Raw genomic sequence first — 16,068 nt, forward strand, 5'->3', positions numbered from 1 at the left:
CCGTGGCCGCGTGGCCTAATGGATATGGCGTCTGACTTCGAATCAGGAAGTTGTGGGTTCGAGTCCCATCGTGGTCAAAAAACTTTTTTTTCTTTCTTTCTAGAGCCCGAGCCTGAATAGATACAGTATTCCCACAAGCCAACGGAAGTTCTTGGCAGGAATTCTTCACAAGAAGCTGGAGAGTTCGAACAGTAACCAGCAGAGTTGCCGAAGGTTGGCTTTGAGGTGGAAATGGCGATGAGTGTGCAGGAGCCAAGGGAGAAAATAGCAAATAGAAAATTGATGAATGTCCAGGTTCCAGTTGAGTGAATTGATTCTCGATTGGCGTGAGAAAATAGACCTGAACGAGGTTGGAAAGAGAAAAAGGAGAAGAGTCTCTACCAATAATGAACAAAACCGAAGATCCAGCAACAGCTAGCCAGAACGTAAAACAAAACTTGACAATCACAAAATGCGCCAAAACAGCAACAGGAATTGCCAGCATCGCCGTCACGCTGAAAAAGCTCGCTAAAATTGCGAAAAACGAGCATGTCGAAGCCGATTCTTTATTCAGCCGCACACAGGTCAGAAATCCAAAAACGGCGGAAATAACAATCGAAGCGCAGCCAATTTGAATCGGAATCGGGGAAGAGGAAGAATAGGCAGACCAGCTGGAGATCGAGTCGTTCGAGCGCTGGATTTTCCAGAGGGAAATTTTTAATGATTCTGAGGTTTCATTTGGGTCGGTGATTTCCAGAAGAGGGTGTAAGCAAAGACCGACAAGTAGTAAAGCGCATCCTGAAAATAGTCATTAGAGCCCCTTATTCAAGATAAAAGTATTTTGTCAATTTCATATTGTCTCCGTAAAACTTACCTATCCAAGAGAACAAGATAATTCCCAACGACGAGAAAAGCTTTCTCCAACCCATTTTTCCTCCCTTTTTTCTTTTTAATAATTTTCAGGTCTCTTTTTCTCGTCTCTCAGAAGTAGTTTATCAAGCTGCCAAATGCACTTGCGCGCAGCAATAAACGATTATTGTTTCTGCTTTCTTCTCTCTCCGGTAGTTGTAAAATGCGATCACCTGCACGAGTAAATCCGATATTCGGCGCCCACGGATCCATCCGCTGCCAAATCTGATCGAAATCCGAAAACGCGAAAACTTCGCGAAATCGAACAAAAGAAGCTGGAAAAAAACGAATAGGGTTGAATTTTAGCGCGGATTTTGTTGGTCATTTACGATTTTTTCTACATAAAAAATCAAAATTTTCAATTCTTTGAATATTCTTCTGATGAATTTAGAGTCATTTAGGAACACTGTGAGTTTTCTCTTCTGGAAAATTTCATGGGACTTAGACAGCTGTATTTTTCGCGTCATTTGACAGAAGATTTTGTTCTTGAAGAAAATGTTGTTGAAAAGCGCTCTTTTCGCTTTTTCTTCGGCCCGTTTGATTAATATTCCTACCAGTGAGAACAACTTCATCGACTTTAGCGAGTACGAGTCCTTTATTGAAAACAAGGACGACTTCAATTTCGCCGTCTTCGCCGATGCGCAATTTGGCAAGTACGACAAAGAGGACTTAGATGGCGATGGAACAGATGTTTCTTACGACATCGAGAGAATCGAAGAAATGTGTCGGCAAATCAGCGCGATGCCCAGTTCCGAGAGACCTGCTTTCATCGTCAACTTGGGCGATATCGCTCACGGTTTGCCACACGACGAAGGAGCCAGCAATCCTGGCTCGAATCCTGAACTCCGGCCATTCCAAGTTTCCGAATACATGGACGCAATGCGCTCTTGCCCAAAGGACATCCCACAATTCGCCGTCAGTGGCAACCGCGATGACGGAAACGAAAAATACAAGGCAAATGACATGCTTGGCTTTGAAAAACTGTTTCACGAGAAAAACTTTTGGTTCAAAGCTGGGAACCGCTATTTTATCGGACTCGAAACTCAAGTTTACTTTCTGGTAAACGGATTTGCCCAGACTAGGCTTCGAGAACAGGAGCACTTTATCATGAATACTCTTAATTTGCTCCCTAGCGACGCGCCAAAGACTGTTTTCATGCACAAAGGTATTTCTTCGCTTATTTTTCTTCCCTTTCATCTCTTTTTCTAGCGCTTTATATCGAAAACCCAGAAGAAATTGAAGCTTCCGAATTGAAAGAAAAATCTATCCCGATCGCTTACAGAAACCAACTTCTTTCCCAATTCTCAGAAAACGGTGTCGATTCGGTTTTCTCCGGCCACACTCATTTCGAAAACGTTCCACCAGCTTATGGCCCGGTTCAGCAATATGTAATGACTTCCATTTCAAGCCAGAACTCTTGGAATTCAAAGGAATACTGGGGTCCGAACGGAGAAAGGATGGCTTATGGTGACTGTACTCCGAGTTTTTATATGGTCAATGCAAAGGCAGAACGAGTTACTGTAACAGCGAAAAGAGTTGATGGGAAGAGTGGATCAATTCCCGTCTGTAAACATCCAAAATAAATCAATTTATTCATCATAAAGGTTCAATCTTGAATAATCGCATTACTTCGAGGCGACTCATAAATCTACTCATAAGCTGATGAAAATTATAAATAATTGAAAAGTTGCAAATTTAATAAACACAATTTCAGCAAGAGAATTTTTGAACTTGATTTTGTCTCTAGATTATTTTTTTATTGTGATTACAGAAAGTTAATTAGCCAGTTCTCGGCAGCGAAAAAGCCAGCAGCGCCAGACTCATTTATTTCATTTATTTTCAATTATCAGATTACCAACAAAAAAAAATGCCGAGCAACACGAAAAAGACTGAAGAAAAACAGCCTGATCTCCTGCTTCCCGATCAGATGATCAAAGGTACCTATCGTATTTTTTCATAAATTGATACAACTAGGCAAATGGAAAATTATCAAGAAGATTGGTGGCGGCGGCTTTGGCGAGATCTACGAGTCGCTTTTCGTTGAAACAGGAGAAAAAGTCGCGATCAAACTTGAATCAGCAGAACAATCAAAGCAGGTTTGCCAACTCAGTTTGAGACATGGAAATTACAGTTGCTAAGGTCCTGAAGATGGAAGTAGCGGTGTTGAAAGCTCTCCAAAACAAGTCAAGACATGTGTGCAAGTTTTTCGGCTGCGGAAGAGAGATCAGGTTCAATTACATCGTCATGACCTTGGTCGGCAAATCGTTGGCGGAACTTAGAAGAGCACAACCAAAAGGTAGAAAATGAAGATACTGTTTCATCTTTTTCTATAATTTTAGGAACCTTTTCTTTATCCACCACTCTGCGCCTTGGTCAGCAACTTCTGCAAGCAATCAGAGACATCCACGACGTCGGCTTTCTACATCGCGATGTGAAACCATCAAACTTCGCTATCATCGGTAGAAGAGTTTATATGCTCGACTACGGTCTCGCCCGACAATACATCGATTCTTCCGGAAACGTTCGTCAGCCTCGTTCTATCGCTGGTTTTCGCGGAACTGTCCGGTAAATTCCCTCACAATTTTTTCGTTGACTCACTTTCAACCTAGCTACACATCGGTAAACGCGCACAACAACAGCGAACTGGGCCGACATGACGATTTATGGTCCCTGTTCTACATGCTTGTCGAAATGCTCATCGGCCAACTTCCTTGGCGAAAAATCAAGGACAAGGACCAAGTCGGCCAGATCAAAAGAACCTTCAGCCACGAAGAACTGTTAAGGCACGAAAACGTTCCTGATGAATTTCAACCCTTTTTGAAGCACATTCAAAATCTCAAATATGAAGTCAAGGTTGGAAATACGCATAAATTATCGACATCAACATTATTTTATCAAGCCTGACTATGATTATCTCTTTTCGCTTCTCGACAATGCTATTGAAAGAAATGGTATTGAAGAAACGGAGCCGTTTGATTGGGAACAAGGCGAAGGTCCGACGGTTTCTGTGATAAACGAAAGGTAATTCGTTGTTTTTTTTACTTTTTTCTCCAATTTTATTCAAGAGACGAAGAACCAAGCGTCGTAGCAGTCCGGGAAGAAAAACAACGAGATGATGGGAAAAAAGAATCAAGAAAAAAGAGCAACAGCAAAAGCGCTGATAAAAAGGAGCGTCATAAAAATCGTCACCGGCCGAGAAAAAGTCGAGATCGACGACATCCAGGGTCCCGAACTCTGCTTGAACCGATTGATCGACTTTCTGCTCTCAAAATCAGTGAGACCCCGAGAGAAGAGAGGGGCGATGGTGACCATCAGGTTTGATTCTTCTTTTTCGTTATTGAAATCAACGAAGATTTTTTTTTTCAGAACGACCGACGGTTGCCTCGCAGAAGTTCTGTCGACCGCCAGTCTGCTTTTCGAGCATATTCTAGCGCCGATTCGAAGCGAACTTTCGAGCCAAAACCGCCGATTTCCAAAAAGCCAACTCGTCGAATTTCCGATCCAAGATTCGTTCAATCATAATTCAAAGCCGATGCCCTTATCTCTAGATGTAACGGTAGGATGGGTTGATTTTTCTACCGTTACACCTACTTATCTCTGCTTTTTTCTCCATTCCCTGCTCTTCAAAATACACTAGCAACACATTCAGACAAAACAACCTCTTTTCCATTCATTCTATCACAAAATCGACGCAGTTTTACTAGCGATAAGATTTCGTAAATCCGCTCTAAAATTCCTTCTCAAATTTGCTCTTTTGAAGTTTGAGAATCTTTGACTCGAGTACTCATCTTTCTATTTGCATTTCGAAGCTACGTCAGCTGTTCTTTTGTACTTACAGTGCGCTGTCGTGTAGTAACATACAGTCAGGTGGCTTCTCTGACGCGCGGTATTTACGCAAGTATCGCTTCTAAAGGACAAAAGGGGCAATAATTGCTTCAAGTAAATATACTCGCCAATATAACCTTCATGTTTCCATTTTTCTCAAGAACTAAAAAACTTTCAAAAAGATGATCGAGATCAAAAATTACGGAGAGCTAGAAAAGCTGATCGAAAAAGAAGAAGTTGTTATTGGCGTCTGTCTGGCAGACTGGAGCAGATTGTGCAGAAATATCAAAAAGGAGCTGCCAGAGATTGCGAAAAAATACGAAAACATCAAATTTGGTGAGGCACTTTTCCCCTTCTTCCAGTTCTAGCGCTCTTTTTAGCCGCGATAAACGATAATGCTTACGACATCAGAAAGAAGTACTCGATCGCCTCTTTTCCTACTTGGCTGATTTTCAAAAACTCGAAGCTGATTTCGGAAATTTCGACTTCAAGCGAACATATTCTTCAATCGCGAATTTCTGCTGTTCTATAAAAACGACTTTTTTCTGTAAATTAATGATAATCTAATTCAAGCATGTCCCAACGGTTTATTTTCAAAGACAAAAATCAGCTTGAACTTCCATAAAGATTGGATAATAATTGAAAGCTTCAGCGGTGCCGATTATTTCAACGTTTTCTATTTCCTCTTCTTTCATGTCAAGTCGTTGAATGATTGCGTCTTCGTAAAAATGACTTCTCGAGTACCCGGTGAATACAATTGAAGACCCAACAACAATTCCCGACAGATAATTGTCAGCCAAAAGAAAAGTTTAAACTCAGGGAAAGTAAGTAAGCCTAACCTCGATTAAATTTCCAATATGACTCCAGTAATCATCTTTGAAAAGCCAAATCTCGCTCGATAAATCTCGCTCTTCATCGACTCCACCAGCAAGAATAAGATTATCATTGAAACCAACAAGGGCATGAGCCCAAGTCTTTCTATGTTTATAATTAACATTCTTCGAAGGGTTAGGTTTTTGGGGAGCTTAGTATATACCTTGGAATTTCCCCAATGTACTCCCAACCAGATTGGGAATACGTTTCTATCGCGAATTTGGAAGAAAAATCTCCTCCAAGTTGAAGTCCTCCAACAGTAGTGGGTTTTCCCTTGTAGAGCCCAAGCCCACCAAAATAATGAGTATAATTCGATGAAAAAGTAATTTCGATTTTGACTGTATCGAAAATTTCGCATTCAGTAAGACTAGCGTCGGATAAGTGGCTCGTTGCGTAAGGGAAACAAACAAGTGCTAAGTCTAATCAAAAAGGGACAAAAACTTCGATTTTTACCTTTGGTGCCATTTTCTATCGCAACAGCTGATGAAAAGCCTTCGTAAAAATATTTCATATGAATATTGAGAGATTCAAAATCGCATCCGTCCAGTTTGACAACCTTAATTTTGGCAAAAGAAAAAAATGATGCAAATCACTCACATTTATCGGATTTGAAAACAAGTAAAGCTCATTTCTGATAATTGCATGAACATTTCCATCAAAATAAGGTGACGTAAGATTTGTCTTGGTTCTACTCAATGCATCAGAAGAATAAACTGAGGCTTCTTGACGTCCGTTTGAAAAAACAAGCATTTGAAAGCCGAGCTAAAAATATTTTCGATTGAAAGAGACATTCTTTTTTACATTTATATCTTTTTTCTTATGTTTTCTGGGATCAGCGACTTGCCCTTTCATACAAACAGCGTAAAAGAGATCATCACAGTTGCGCAAAAATGTCCCTTTATCATCATAATCGTTTCTTATTGTATAACAGTTATCGTAGTTATCATCATAATACTTGCTCTTTGGAGCAAGTTTTGCGTGATCGAACCAATATTCGTAGCCTTTCCAATTTTCTGACAGTCTTCTTTCTTCTCGCCAAGTTTGACGGTCTGGAAACCACATATTTCGAACACGACAAAATAAAAAAGCATCTCTGTAACTCATTGGTCTTTCTGATCTTTTGAGCTCAATTGGTTGCGGTCCTACTTTTGGATTTCTCTCTCTAGCATAGAAGCGAAGAAATCTGATGTTTCTGCTGATTTTGTTCATCTGTCTCCTCGCCATCCCAAATTCTTTCGACCGGAGCGCGCTGTAGTAACTTGAATAGCCGCGCAAAGTCTTGACGATTTTCAAGACAGAAGCTTCGGTTAAACATAAGAAATCCTCAATCCAAAGTTCAATCAATTTCACCAAATTGTAAACATTTTTTGCTTGGCTGAGTTGCAAATTTTTGAAAATTTTAAAAAGATAGACCAATTGAAAATGGTTCTGAGAGCTTTCTGAGCTGGAGTCAAAATTAAGCAAGCCGAGTTGAGCTGGCTCCTTTCAAAAAATCGTTGAGCTGAGCTGAGCTGGCTTTTTTAAAAAAATAATTGAGCTGAGCTGAGCTGTAGCTCAGAAAATTTGCAACTCAGTTGCTGGGTAGATCTTCTGATCATAAAGCTTGACCAGTCCGCCATCAACTCTTTTGTCTATCCAAAATCTCGGGTCTGATTCATTATGACAAGTGACATTTGGGTTTCCATAAATTTCCCAAAGTCCTAAGGTCATATTTTGAACATTGTGTTTGGTGCGATCGTATCTTGCGAAAAATCGTTTCTCTATTTGATTATCGACCAGAGATCGACCAATTCGATGAGCAAAGTTGTCAGCTTCTCTCCAAAAATCCACGAATTCAGGAGGAAGATATTTATCCCAGTTTTCTTCGAGATTCTCATAAGTTTTAAGGTAAGGTTCACCAGCTTGTGACAAGATACCTTGATAAAGTAAAGCGTTCATTCCGAACTTTTCCGATTTTTTCTTCGAGAAGGCGGATTTATAAAGCACAGGATTATTTTCTAAATAAGCTCATATGGACTCTGTTGAATAAAAACGCAGATGCAACAAGCTGTTATTATTGAGCAAAACGTCACTTGGTCAAAACTAAAGTCCAGATTTACCATAAAACTTCTTCAGACCGCGAAATAAGTTTTTGCTGTCAGAAGCAGAACGGAGAGTTCAGAAAAAAATAAAGGTTTTTCCAGGTCAGCGGAATTGAAAATCAAACAATGCAAAATTCTTGATTCAGCGTTTCGAGGTTGCTTCAAGCAAGCATGGTTCATAAATAATTGACAAAAATGATTGTCTTTTTAAAAATTTTAACTCAGAATCTCTGCTAGAGTCTCTAGAGAAAAATGTACATTTATACACCGCCAGAAACTAAGTCAACAGTATTGCAATGTTAGTTCAAAATAACTTGACCGAAGTCTAGTATAAATTAAGATTTGATAGGAACGACTCCGTGGATCATTATTCTTGTATTTTTGCTATTTCAAAACTGCTGCAGCAAACGAGAGGAGAGAAATGATGAGTTTTTCAAAGTCGATTATTTCTCGGGAAACGGGATTGATGTTGTTTCTGGCGAATCGGAAGAAGGAAAAGGTAAGAAAGAGAAGAATTTTTACACTATTGAAATCAACGAAGACTACCCGAAATTCAACAAAATATACGCGGCCAAGATATATTTTTTATCCTTAGTGCCACGATCACGATAATTCGAAGCAGAAAATCAAGAATATCTTACCGAAATTTCCTTTTTCTTAAGGGACCTGGGCGAGCAGCGCGGAGCCGAACTTCACGGGCTCGCAGCTTATCTTAGAAGTGAGATTTTTAAGAATTTCTTTTTGCAAATCATATCTACAAACATTCAGCTTTCTATACCTACTTTCAAAATTTCTCTATCATTACCGGTTGATGAACTAGAGAGAAAAAGAGAAGAGCAACTTCAAAAGGCATCAAGTCCTGCAAACCAAATTTTATCTTCCTGAAACTAGCACCATTGAAAAGCCCGTTTAATTCTGCACAGATTCCACCTAATGCGCAAATACGGGACAGTACCTATTGGCAATAGAGGCTAGATAAACAAGATAACTGAGCGCGCGCTCAGCGGGAATCATGTCCCGGAAGGCCAAAATGGCTTCATCAGAGCGTCCTTCTGCGCCGCGACCAGCTGAGCGCGCTAAGTAACTTTGTTTATTTGGCGTTACTTGGCGATAAGTACGTATTTAGCTTTGCGCATTAGGTGGAATCTGTGCAGAATTAAACGGGCTTTTCAATGGTGCTAGTTTCAGGAAGATAAAATTTGGTTTGCAGGACTTGATGCCTTTGAAGTTGCTCTTCTCTTTTCTCTCTAGTTCATCAACCGGTAATGATAGAGAAATTTTGAAAGTAGGTATAGAAAGCTGAATGTTTGTAGATATGATTTGCAAAAAGAAATTCTTAAAAATCTCACTTCTAAGATAAGCTGCGAGCCCGTGAAGTTCGGCTCCGCGCTGCTCGCCCAGGTCCCAAGGGTGCAAAATGAACAAATTTTATCGATTTTGCTGAAAAATCAACAAAAATTTGCCTCAATCTTATGCATCAAAAAACTCATAAATGACCACGTTTTTGGTCAAAATTGACTTTATCACGAAGAAATTATTTCAAATAAAATTTATTCAGGTGTTGGTTTATGGAATGAAGAAATCTTCAATATCGCCGAGCGAAACCTCTCCCGTCCAAAATACCAGATGAAGCCTTGTTAATTTTCTTCCCAAAAAACAGTTCAAAATTACAAAATAAACCATTCCTCCCTCATTCAAAAATCAGAAGCAGTCCAGGTGTAGCGGTTCTGGGCCGATTCACGCGTAAAGCTGAGCGCATTTTTTTGAATTCAGCTGAAAGATCGCCGAGCAGGATAAACCAGACGATTTGCATCGGCCGTTGCTTAGAGCGTTTTTTCCAAAGAACACTTTTCAGATTTCAAGAAAATCATAATTGATGATCATTTGAGATTTTATGGGGCTGCTTATCTTCATGGTCATTTAAAAAGGATAAGTTTAAGGGTGTCTTGATCGATTTTGGTATTTTTCTTTAATATAAAATTTAGCCAATAAAAAAAAAGTTTGATTTATTTATCTTTATTGAAATTATTTCATCATATGATATGATTCATATCTGTGTAATCGTGCTTTAACAGTTTCATTTAAAGTTCAATAATTTCTGTTGTTTATCCTTAATATTACAAATATAAGAAGTAGAAAATTTAGGAAATGAACAAAATAATCATGTCTTTCATTCGAAAATCATACTTTAAGGGATCCCCCCCCGTTTTTGCCATTTTCAACGGCAAACTACTTTTTTTTGGGCTTACAATTTCAAGCGTGCAATAGCGCAAATGAAAGCTCGTTCATAGCGGGTAATTCTCTAGTACAGAAATAAAATTCCGTAAACGCAAACCTACCACATGGGGGCGCTGAAGTTAGCGTATTTTGAAAAAACGCCGTTTTCGGCCATTTTCAACGGCAAACTACTTTTTTTTGGGCTTAGCTAGAATAAATCTGCGACTAGATTTAGAAAGAGTAGAGTTTAATCTCAAAACTCTAGTACAGAGAAGTCGTTTGGTCAAGTAAGAAAAAATTTTTCTTGGGAATAACTTTTTGATGCCATTTTGGCACATATTTGACTTTTAATAGCTCTCTAGCGCCGATTTATGACCAGAAATTCTAGTGCGGTTCTCATATTCTTACTCAGTGCATCCTAAGCTTTCGATAGACCCCTAATATGACTATTTTCGATCACTTTGAAAAGTCGAAAAAATTGCGATTTTTACGCTTTATTTTGTACTTAAGTACAATTTACATGCATTTTTGCAATTTTTGAAGGCCGAAATTTCGGGGATAGATGTTCGTAAAGGGGTCATGTGACACATCAAAATGATCCTCAGAACGCGAGGAATCTAAAAATGTCAAATATAGACCCGTATCAAAGACTTACAAAAACAGGGGGGGATCCCTTAATGCTCAATCCTCGATGTTTTTATGCGTTTTGGCAAGATGTTCCAAATTATTCGTTGTTGATTTTAATCAAACTTTATTCCTTACCGAATCCGTAAAAAAGTCCAGATGTCACGATTTTTCAGCTGAAAAATTTTTCGCCTGTTGAATAACAAGAATTCTGTTACTCCAAGAAAGTGAGAAAAACTAATAAAATCCAGCTCATTCGTGACTTACAGACAATTGAATATTGAGTGTTCTGGGTGACGAGAGAGGCACTTCGCTTTTTTTCATTCCTTTGTCACATGTTTTTGCCGCTGAGGAAATTGGCAAGGTGCATTTTAGAAAATGATTTAAGTTTTTTTGGAAGAAAAAGGGTTGTGTCCTGGGAAAAAAACATCAGATAGGAGGGGTGACATAACTTTTGGCTCTTCCAGAAGGGGATGAAAATATGTCGTTAAAATTCCAACCACGTAGGGAGAAAAATCAGCCGAATATTGGGAGAAGAAAGCAAGTTGAATGTCTAAAATAAGAATGAATTTTACTAGTAGAAATATTATTTCACGAAAAAGGTTCAATTTCTCAAAAGCAATGATCCACACAGATGTTAAAATTTGACCTGAAACGTGATTAAAAAATCGTTACCGACCCAGGCCGACTTGAAATTCTATCTTCGTTCTTATGCAAATCCTTTTTTCTTACAAGCCTCTGTCATCCCGCAAATTATTCTAGTCAGAGCAGGAATCTTTCCTTGCTTTTTATGGCCGTTTTCGCGTAAATTTATGATTGCAATTACTGATTAGCGAAAAAAAGAATGAAGAACGTATTCGGAAGCGTTCAAGTACCGGGTGAAGATTGGCGATTGGCGAAATCCGACCGCAAGATCCCGAGATTGTTCCCAAAAACTATCGACTTTCCAAGCCCCTGTTTATGATAGATAAATTAATGAACAATCATTAATTTTGACGAGCCCGCTTTTTATACAACAACGATTTAATGACGAGATTATGATGAAAATATCACTTTTTGGGGCCTTAGATTGTCTTAAAATTCGTCTGGTAATCCAAAAAACGGTGGGATTATTACTGAGTAAGGGTGGTCTGCGGTCGCGCGGTCGTTTTCTTTGTCTAAAGAGGCACCTGTTTGTCCCTTCCCGCTGGAGAATGCGCTTTGCTCAAATTCGATTTTGTCTTGGCTTCTCGGCCAAAAGCCACTTTGGCATCGGAACGCCCGGGTCGACTCATTTCAAGCGATTACCAGCAGCTTGTTCCCAAGTACTCTTTCAATGCTTTAAAATCACTAGATCAAGAACAATTATTCCTCAATTTTATTTTATATTTGATCAAAGAACATAGAAAATATCATTAGGAAATAAATTTTGTTCAGACAAAATCATCATAAACAGTGGATTTTTCAGTTTCATTTTGAATGATACTTGAATGCTGATCTTGGTTCTTTTATGCCTTTTGGCAAGATGCTGCAAATTAATCGGTCTTGATTAGAATCTGGGTTTTTTTGAGTATCGAAAATTTCAATTTAAAATTTTCCGCTTTGCTTTCAACAGCAAAGAAAAAAAAAAGCATCTTTCGGCCGCATAAAACAGTGTTTTCGGTGCTCACGTCAACAAGAAGCTTGACATAACCCTGCATATCTTAATATTTGCGAGATTCTTTGTTCAAAAAAATATTCTTCAAGAGAAGCGAAAGACATACTTGCTACAATCTTTCACGTTCTACAGAGCGCACCTGTCATGTCAAAGCTGACACCCTTTTTTTTTCACTAATCGGAGGCGCCTGAGAAAATCAGACTCAAAAAGGGCTTCTTTCTTTAGTACAGTTTTAAAATAGATAAGTAAATTTCTTCGAAACCCGGATTTTACGCAATAATTCCATGAAATTCCAAAGATTTTTCAGCCATAAAGATTTTTCATCTGTAAGCGAAAAAAAAATAGATTCCTATCAAAACCGTTAAATTCAGACCATCTTGCCGATTCGCATAAAAAGAAGAAGCCTTTTGATAAATCAGAAAGATTATTTAAATGAAACAATTTTTATAAATTTTGCTTGAGTTTTCACGTTTTGATTATTTGCTGATGATGATTTTGAAATGAAACTTTTTCATTTGCCAGTCGATTGTTAATAGAATGGGATTTTAAATAAATTGCTCTTTTAAATGAATCAATACTATTTTCAGTTATGTATTTTTTTCCTTCAGTCATTTCTGAATAAAAAATGAAACTATTCAAATAGAGATGTCGGCTCAGATTATTTGATCATAAGAAAATCAACGAAGTGGTCAATAAGAAAAGCATTTTGTTTTTTCCTCATTTTTATTATTGTTTTAATTCTGGCAACATGCAAAAACGTAGTGTCTACTCACACGCGTCGTTCTATGCAATAAGAGTGTAAATTGCGACAAAGTGTGTTCTTAGCTTTGGAACGCTCTATTCGCTCATCACTGGCCATTTGTTGCCGGTTCCATTTTTGGGACAGCGCACAAATTGACGTGTTTTTCAACCCAACGAGAATTGTTTTTCCAATCAATTTTCGCATTTCAGTCGAAAGAGGGTAACTTTGTTCTATCAATTTTCAGGCTTTTTCTTTCTCGAAAATCATTGACCAAAACTTAACATAGGGACACCCTATTAGTTCTAAAAATAAGTTTCATTTTTGTAAATAATTCAAATAGATCAAGGGCCAGCAGTCTGTAAACAAACCTGAATTAGAAAAAACCCATAAATAGTCGCATAGCGGCTTTTTAAAAAACGAAGCCGCAGGGCGGCTTTGCCAAAGTTCTCTAGAAAGTCAACATCAATTTCTGCCGAAGCCGCGTTGCGGCTCCATTTTTTGAAAACCCGTTGCGCGGCCTTTTTAAGGGCTCTCTTAGAACCCTGACTCAGGTTTTTACGCAGGTTACCTTATCCTAACCTTCGCCATTAACTTAACCCCAAACTAAGCACCTTTCGAATAACATGTTTCTATAAAGAATACTTTTGAAAATAGATTTTATTTTGAAGAATAATAACAGGCTAATCAAAAAATTGATAAGAATTTTTTGAAAATTCGCTTTACAAAACTCGCTAATCGATCGTTACTTTCTTCGGCAGCCAAGCAAATTCGTATTTCATCTTATCTTCGTTGTAGACTTGCTAAAATTGAACTTGAATTAGTTGGGCCGCTTTCTAAGGAGCATTTTAATTTCTCCGAATAATTCGCGCTGTTGCCCTTTTTTGATCGGATAGAGTCCCCTTTGGCTCTCCGGTTTCATGTTCGTAAGCCGCCGAGTAAAGCCGCTGCGATAGAACCTGCGACGAAAACGAACGCTCTCTGTATTCTCTGACCAAGCACCAATTAAAAGTTAATCGCCTCTTATCCTTCATAGAACTCAATTGATAACAACTTAAAGGGCTTGTTCCTACAATCACTAATTGACTTCTTATCAGGCGAAGATAATGACGTTTTTTGTTGATGGCGATGTCGATTTTTGCTGTCATCAAAATGCGATTTGAAGGGGTAGGCAGCGAAAGAGTGGAATATGGGCTGAAATTCAGCCCGGCTGAATATATTGGCGAAACTAACAAAGTGACACCCTTAATTTCAAATTACCAAATAGGCTTTGATACTTACAAAGAATTTTTTTAATTCTGAAGATTAACATGGTGACCCCCTTATTGTTGACGATCAAAAATAGCTTGGTTGATTAGTATTCTATTTTTCAAAAAAATAAGGGAGTCACTTTGTTAAATATAAAAGAAAAGTCTGTGCTTGATAGGATTTTCTATCAATGATAATATTATGACACCCTTATTATGGGTGTCATTTTATTATTTTTTTCGAGCCGTTATCATCCATTTTTGCAAGAAAAATGATAGTTTTATGAGGTGAAAATCTATCTGTCATCATCAAAATAATAGATTTTTATTGTTTTCGATTTGCCATAAAGATTAAACTCGAAAGTGCCATCTCAGCACAAGATGAACTCAAATGAACAAGTCTTTCTGGCAAAACGGATAATTTCGTTATTCAAGAATAATTCTTGTGGAAATTGTAAATTTTGCGCCGCGCCAACATGCTCGGCAAATCTGTTTCGGAAGTGGCAAATAAGATCAGCCGCAGTCGCCTCTCCCAGAAATGAAATTTTGAGGTTTCGGGCACCTACCGAAAAGACGCGTAACTCGACTTTTTTTGCTTTAGAAGGTGACTTACTCAACCACGTGGCTAGACAGTTACGATTTCAGGGAAAAATTGTAACCACAGGACATCAAGAAGATCATCTAGAAGAAAAATTCCTAGAAAATTTCAATATAGCGAATAATATATCAGAAATTGAGCTCGAGATTGTCGATTTTGATGATCAAAATCGGCAATTTTGGAGGAAATTTTATCAGAAATGCCCAAATTTGTCTACTAGACATCAACAATCTTGGTCAAAGATTGCCAATTATGCTTCAAAAATATGGCCTAAGATTGTCGATATCGGCCAATCATAGGCCATTATTCGATTACAGAATCGACAATCTTGGGTCTTACTAAAGAAGCATTTTTGACAATCTTTGACTAATATTGTCACTGTTTATTAGACAATTTAAGGGAAGCCCTATCTTATCGCAAAATTTGTTTTATCACTTTATTTGTTAATTTTCACCGAAAATAATTCGATTTTTCAACCCGTTCGCGCCTCAAAACAAATTGTGAAAACATTTTCATTTGCCAAAATACGCCCGATTCTGGAATTGAGTAAATAGACCGCGTGGTACATTTATAAGATTTACGAAACTGGCGCGGAGAGAGTCTTAGAGTCGCCGTTTTCCGAAACGGATTTTTGGCTAAACACCTTCAATTTTGCAACTCACGTTGGCCGGGGCGATTCGAGGGGTTCATCCAAAAACGGAAAAACAAGGGATTTCCATGAATAAGAATTTGACTAAATATGATACCGCGGAGACGAAAATAAGGGGTGGCGTCAGGAACCGACAGAAAAATTACGACAAATTTTGCGTGGGCGACTAATCGGCTGCTGATTGGCTGGTTTGCCAATCCAGGCTTCTGAATGGTTGAAAATTTCCACGCAAAATTTGTCGAATTTTTTTTTTCTGGGTTCCAGACACCTCCGGCAAAAATCAAGGGCAAAAATCAACGATGTTTAAAAAAAAAACCGGAAGAGAAAGTTTTCAGACAACAAGAAATAAATCTCAAAATTGACCTTGATCCCTCTGAAACCCCGTGATTGCATGTTTTTACGTACCGTGAGGCCGAGAAGATCTTTGAAAAACCAAAATAAGAAAATCATAGCTCCGTAGCCAATCGCCAGATACGCCAAGGTGTGCGCCATTACTGGATTCTAGAGGACACAAAACAGTCATTTCTTTACCCTGTTCAAGGACTTACGGCCGAACTGGTGGAGATTTTTGCATTGGCAGCCATCTTTTTTGCTTTCTCTCTTTAATTTTCGCTTTCGTTTTCGTGAAGGATTAATAGTGTCGAATCTCCTGAGCTCGTAAAAGTTGGAAGCGTCAAGCAGACTCAGCCGA

At 38.5% G+C, this 16,068-nt stretch overlaps 5 protein-coding genes, 1 long non-coding RNA gene and 1 other non-coding gene across 7 annotated transcripts; 4 read left to right on the forward strand and 3 right to left on the reverse strand.

Annotated features, from left to right (window-relative positions):
- The first annotated feature begins 4 nt into the window (after positions 1-4).
- On the forward strand, positions 5-77 carry TRNAR-UCG (transfer RNA arginine (anticodon UCG)). Its single transcript has one exon. It is a non-coding gene; the product is annotated as a tRNA-Arg (tRNA).
- LOC145701423 (uncharacterized) lies at positions 75-1,117 on the reverse strand. Its single transcript, XM_081778643.1, has 3 exons — positions 854-1,117; positions 382-777; positions 75-340 (listed from the first exon to the last, which is right to left on the reverse strand). Exons 1-3 carry the CDS (start codon positions 906-908, stop codon positions 75-77), a joined length of 717 nt encoding a protein of 238 aa, XP_081634769.1. The 5' UTR covers positions 909-1,117.
- Positions 1,118-1,383: 266 nt separating this feature from the next.
- On the forward strand, positions 1,384-2,471 carry LOC145701424 (serine/threonine-protein phosphatase CPPED1-like). The gene is made up of 2 exons (XM_081778644.1): positions 1,384-2,053; positions 2,098-2,471. The coding sequence occupies exons 1-2, from the start codon at positions 1,384-1,386 to the stop codon at positions 2,469-2,471; spliced, it is 1,044 nt and encodes a 347-aa protein (XP_081634770.1).
- Positions 2,472-2,726: 255 nt separating this feature from the next.
- LOC145703607 (tau-tubulin kinase 1-like) lies at positions 2,727-4,428 on the forward strand. The gene is made up of 8 exons (XM_081780989.1): positions 2,727-2,825; positions 2,863-2,984; positions 3,028-3,184; positions 3,228-3,453; positions 3,498-3,741; positions 3,788-3,909; positions 3,954-4,203; positions 4,255-4,428. The coding sequence occupies exons 1-8, from the start codon at positions 2,756-2,758 to the stop codon at positions 4,408-4,410; spliced, it is 1,347 nt and encodes a 448-aa protein (XP_081637115.1). The 5' UTR covers positions 2,727-2,755; the 3' UTR covers positions 4,411-4,428.
- A 416-nt stretch (positions 4,429-4,844) lies between these two features.
- On the forward strand, positions 4,845-5,266 carry LOC145704606 (uncharacterized). Its single transcript, XM_081782065.1, has 2 exons — positions 4,845-5,049; positions 5,094-5,266. The coding sequence occupies exons 1-2, from the start codon at positions 4,896-4,898 to the stop codon at positions 5,243-5,245; spliced, it is 306 nt and encodes a 101-aa protein (XP_081638191.1). The 5' UTR covers positions 4,845-4,895; the 3' UTR covers positions 5,246-5,266.
- A 262-nt stretch (positions 5,267-5,528) lies between these two features.
- On the reverse strand, positions 5,529-6,648 carry LOC145701425 (uncharacterized). The gene is made up of 5 exons (XM_081778645.1): positions 6,388-6,648; positions 6,184-6,348; positions 6,040-6,142; positions 5,750-5,999; positions 5,529-5,691 (listed from the first exon to the last, which is right to left on the reverse strand). Exons 1-5 carry the CDS (start codon positions 6,646-6,648, stop codon positions 5,529-5,531), a joined length of 942 nt encoding a protein of 313 aa, XP_081634771.1.
- A 6,903-nt stretch (positions 6,649-13,551) lies between these two features.
- On the reverse strand, positions 13,552-16,027 carry LOC145705454 (uncharacterized). Its single transcript, XR_014134593.1, has 3 exons — positions 15,926-16,027; positions 15,783-15,878; positions 13,552-13,686 (listed from the first exon to the last, which is right to left on the reverse strand). It is a non-coding gene; the product is annotated as an uncharacterized LOC145705454 (long non-coding RNA).
- Positions 16,028-16,068: the final 41 nt, after the last annotated feature.

The sequence above is a fragment of the Oikopleura dioica genome, chromosome PAR (genome assembly GCF_907165135.1).
Source record: "Oikopleura dioica chromosome PAR, OKI2018_I68_1.0, whole genome shotgun sequence".
NCBI classification, from domain to species: Eukaryota; Metazoa; Chordata; class Appendicularia; order Copelata; family Oikopleuridae; genus Oikopleura; species Oikopleura dioica.

Bases quoted from the DNA above. Each gene is read 5' to 3' on its own strand.
- LOC145703607 (XM_081780989.1), top strand. From the start codon at position 2,756: ATGCCGAGCAACACGAAAAAGACTGAAGAAAAACAGCCTGATCTCCTG. The intron at 2,826-2,862 runs GTACCTATCGTA...TGATACAACTAG, and splicing joins TCCCGATCAGATGATCAAAG to GCAAATGGAAAATTATCAAG. The intron at 2,985-3,027 runs GTTTGCCAACTC...ACAGTTGCTAAG, and splicing joins CAGCAGAACAATCAAAGCAG to GTCCTGAAGATGGAAGTAGC.
- LOC145701423 (XM_081778643.1), bottom strand. From the start codon at position 908: ATGGGTTGGAGAAAGCTTTTCTCGTCGTTGGGAATTATCTTGTTCTCT. The intron at 778-853 runs GTAAGTTTTACG...GACTATTTTCAG, and splicing joins TATCTTGTTCTCTTGGATAG to GATGCGCTTTACTACTTGTC. The intron at 341-381 runs GTAGAGACTCTT...AACCTCGTTCAG, and splicing joins TTCGGTTTTGTTCATTATTG to GTCTATTTTCTCACGCCAAT.
- LOC145701425 (XM_081778645.1), bottom strand. From the start codon at position 6,648: ATGTGGTTTCCAGACCGTCAAACTTGGCGAGAAGAAAGAAGACTGTCA. The intron at 6,000-6,039 runs GTAAAAATCGAA...GATTAGACTTAG, and splicing joins GATAGAAAATGGCACCAAAG to CACTTGTTTGTTTCCCTTAC. The intron at 5,692-5,749 runs GTATATACTAAG...TTATAAACATAG, and splicing joins TACATTGGGGAAATTCCAAG to AAAGACTTGGGCTCATGCCC.
- LOC145701424 (XM_081778644.1), top strand. From the start codon at position 1,384: ATGTTGTTGAAAAGCGCTCTTTTCGCTTTTTCTTCGGCCCGTTTGATT. The intron at 2,054-2,097 runs GTATTTCTTCGC...CTCTTTTTCTAG, and splicing joins GACTGTTTTCATGCACAAAG to CGCTTTATATCGAAAACCCA.
- LOC145704606 (XM_081782065.1), top strand. From the start codon at position 4,896: ATGATCGAGATCAAAAATTACGGAGAGCTAGAAAAGCTGATCGAAAAA. The intron at 5,050-5,093 runs GTGAGGCACTTT...CGCTCTTTTTAG, and splicing joins ATACGAAAACATCAAATTTG to CCGCGATAAACGATAATGCT.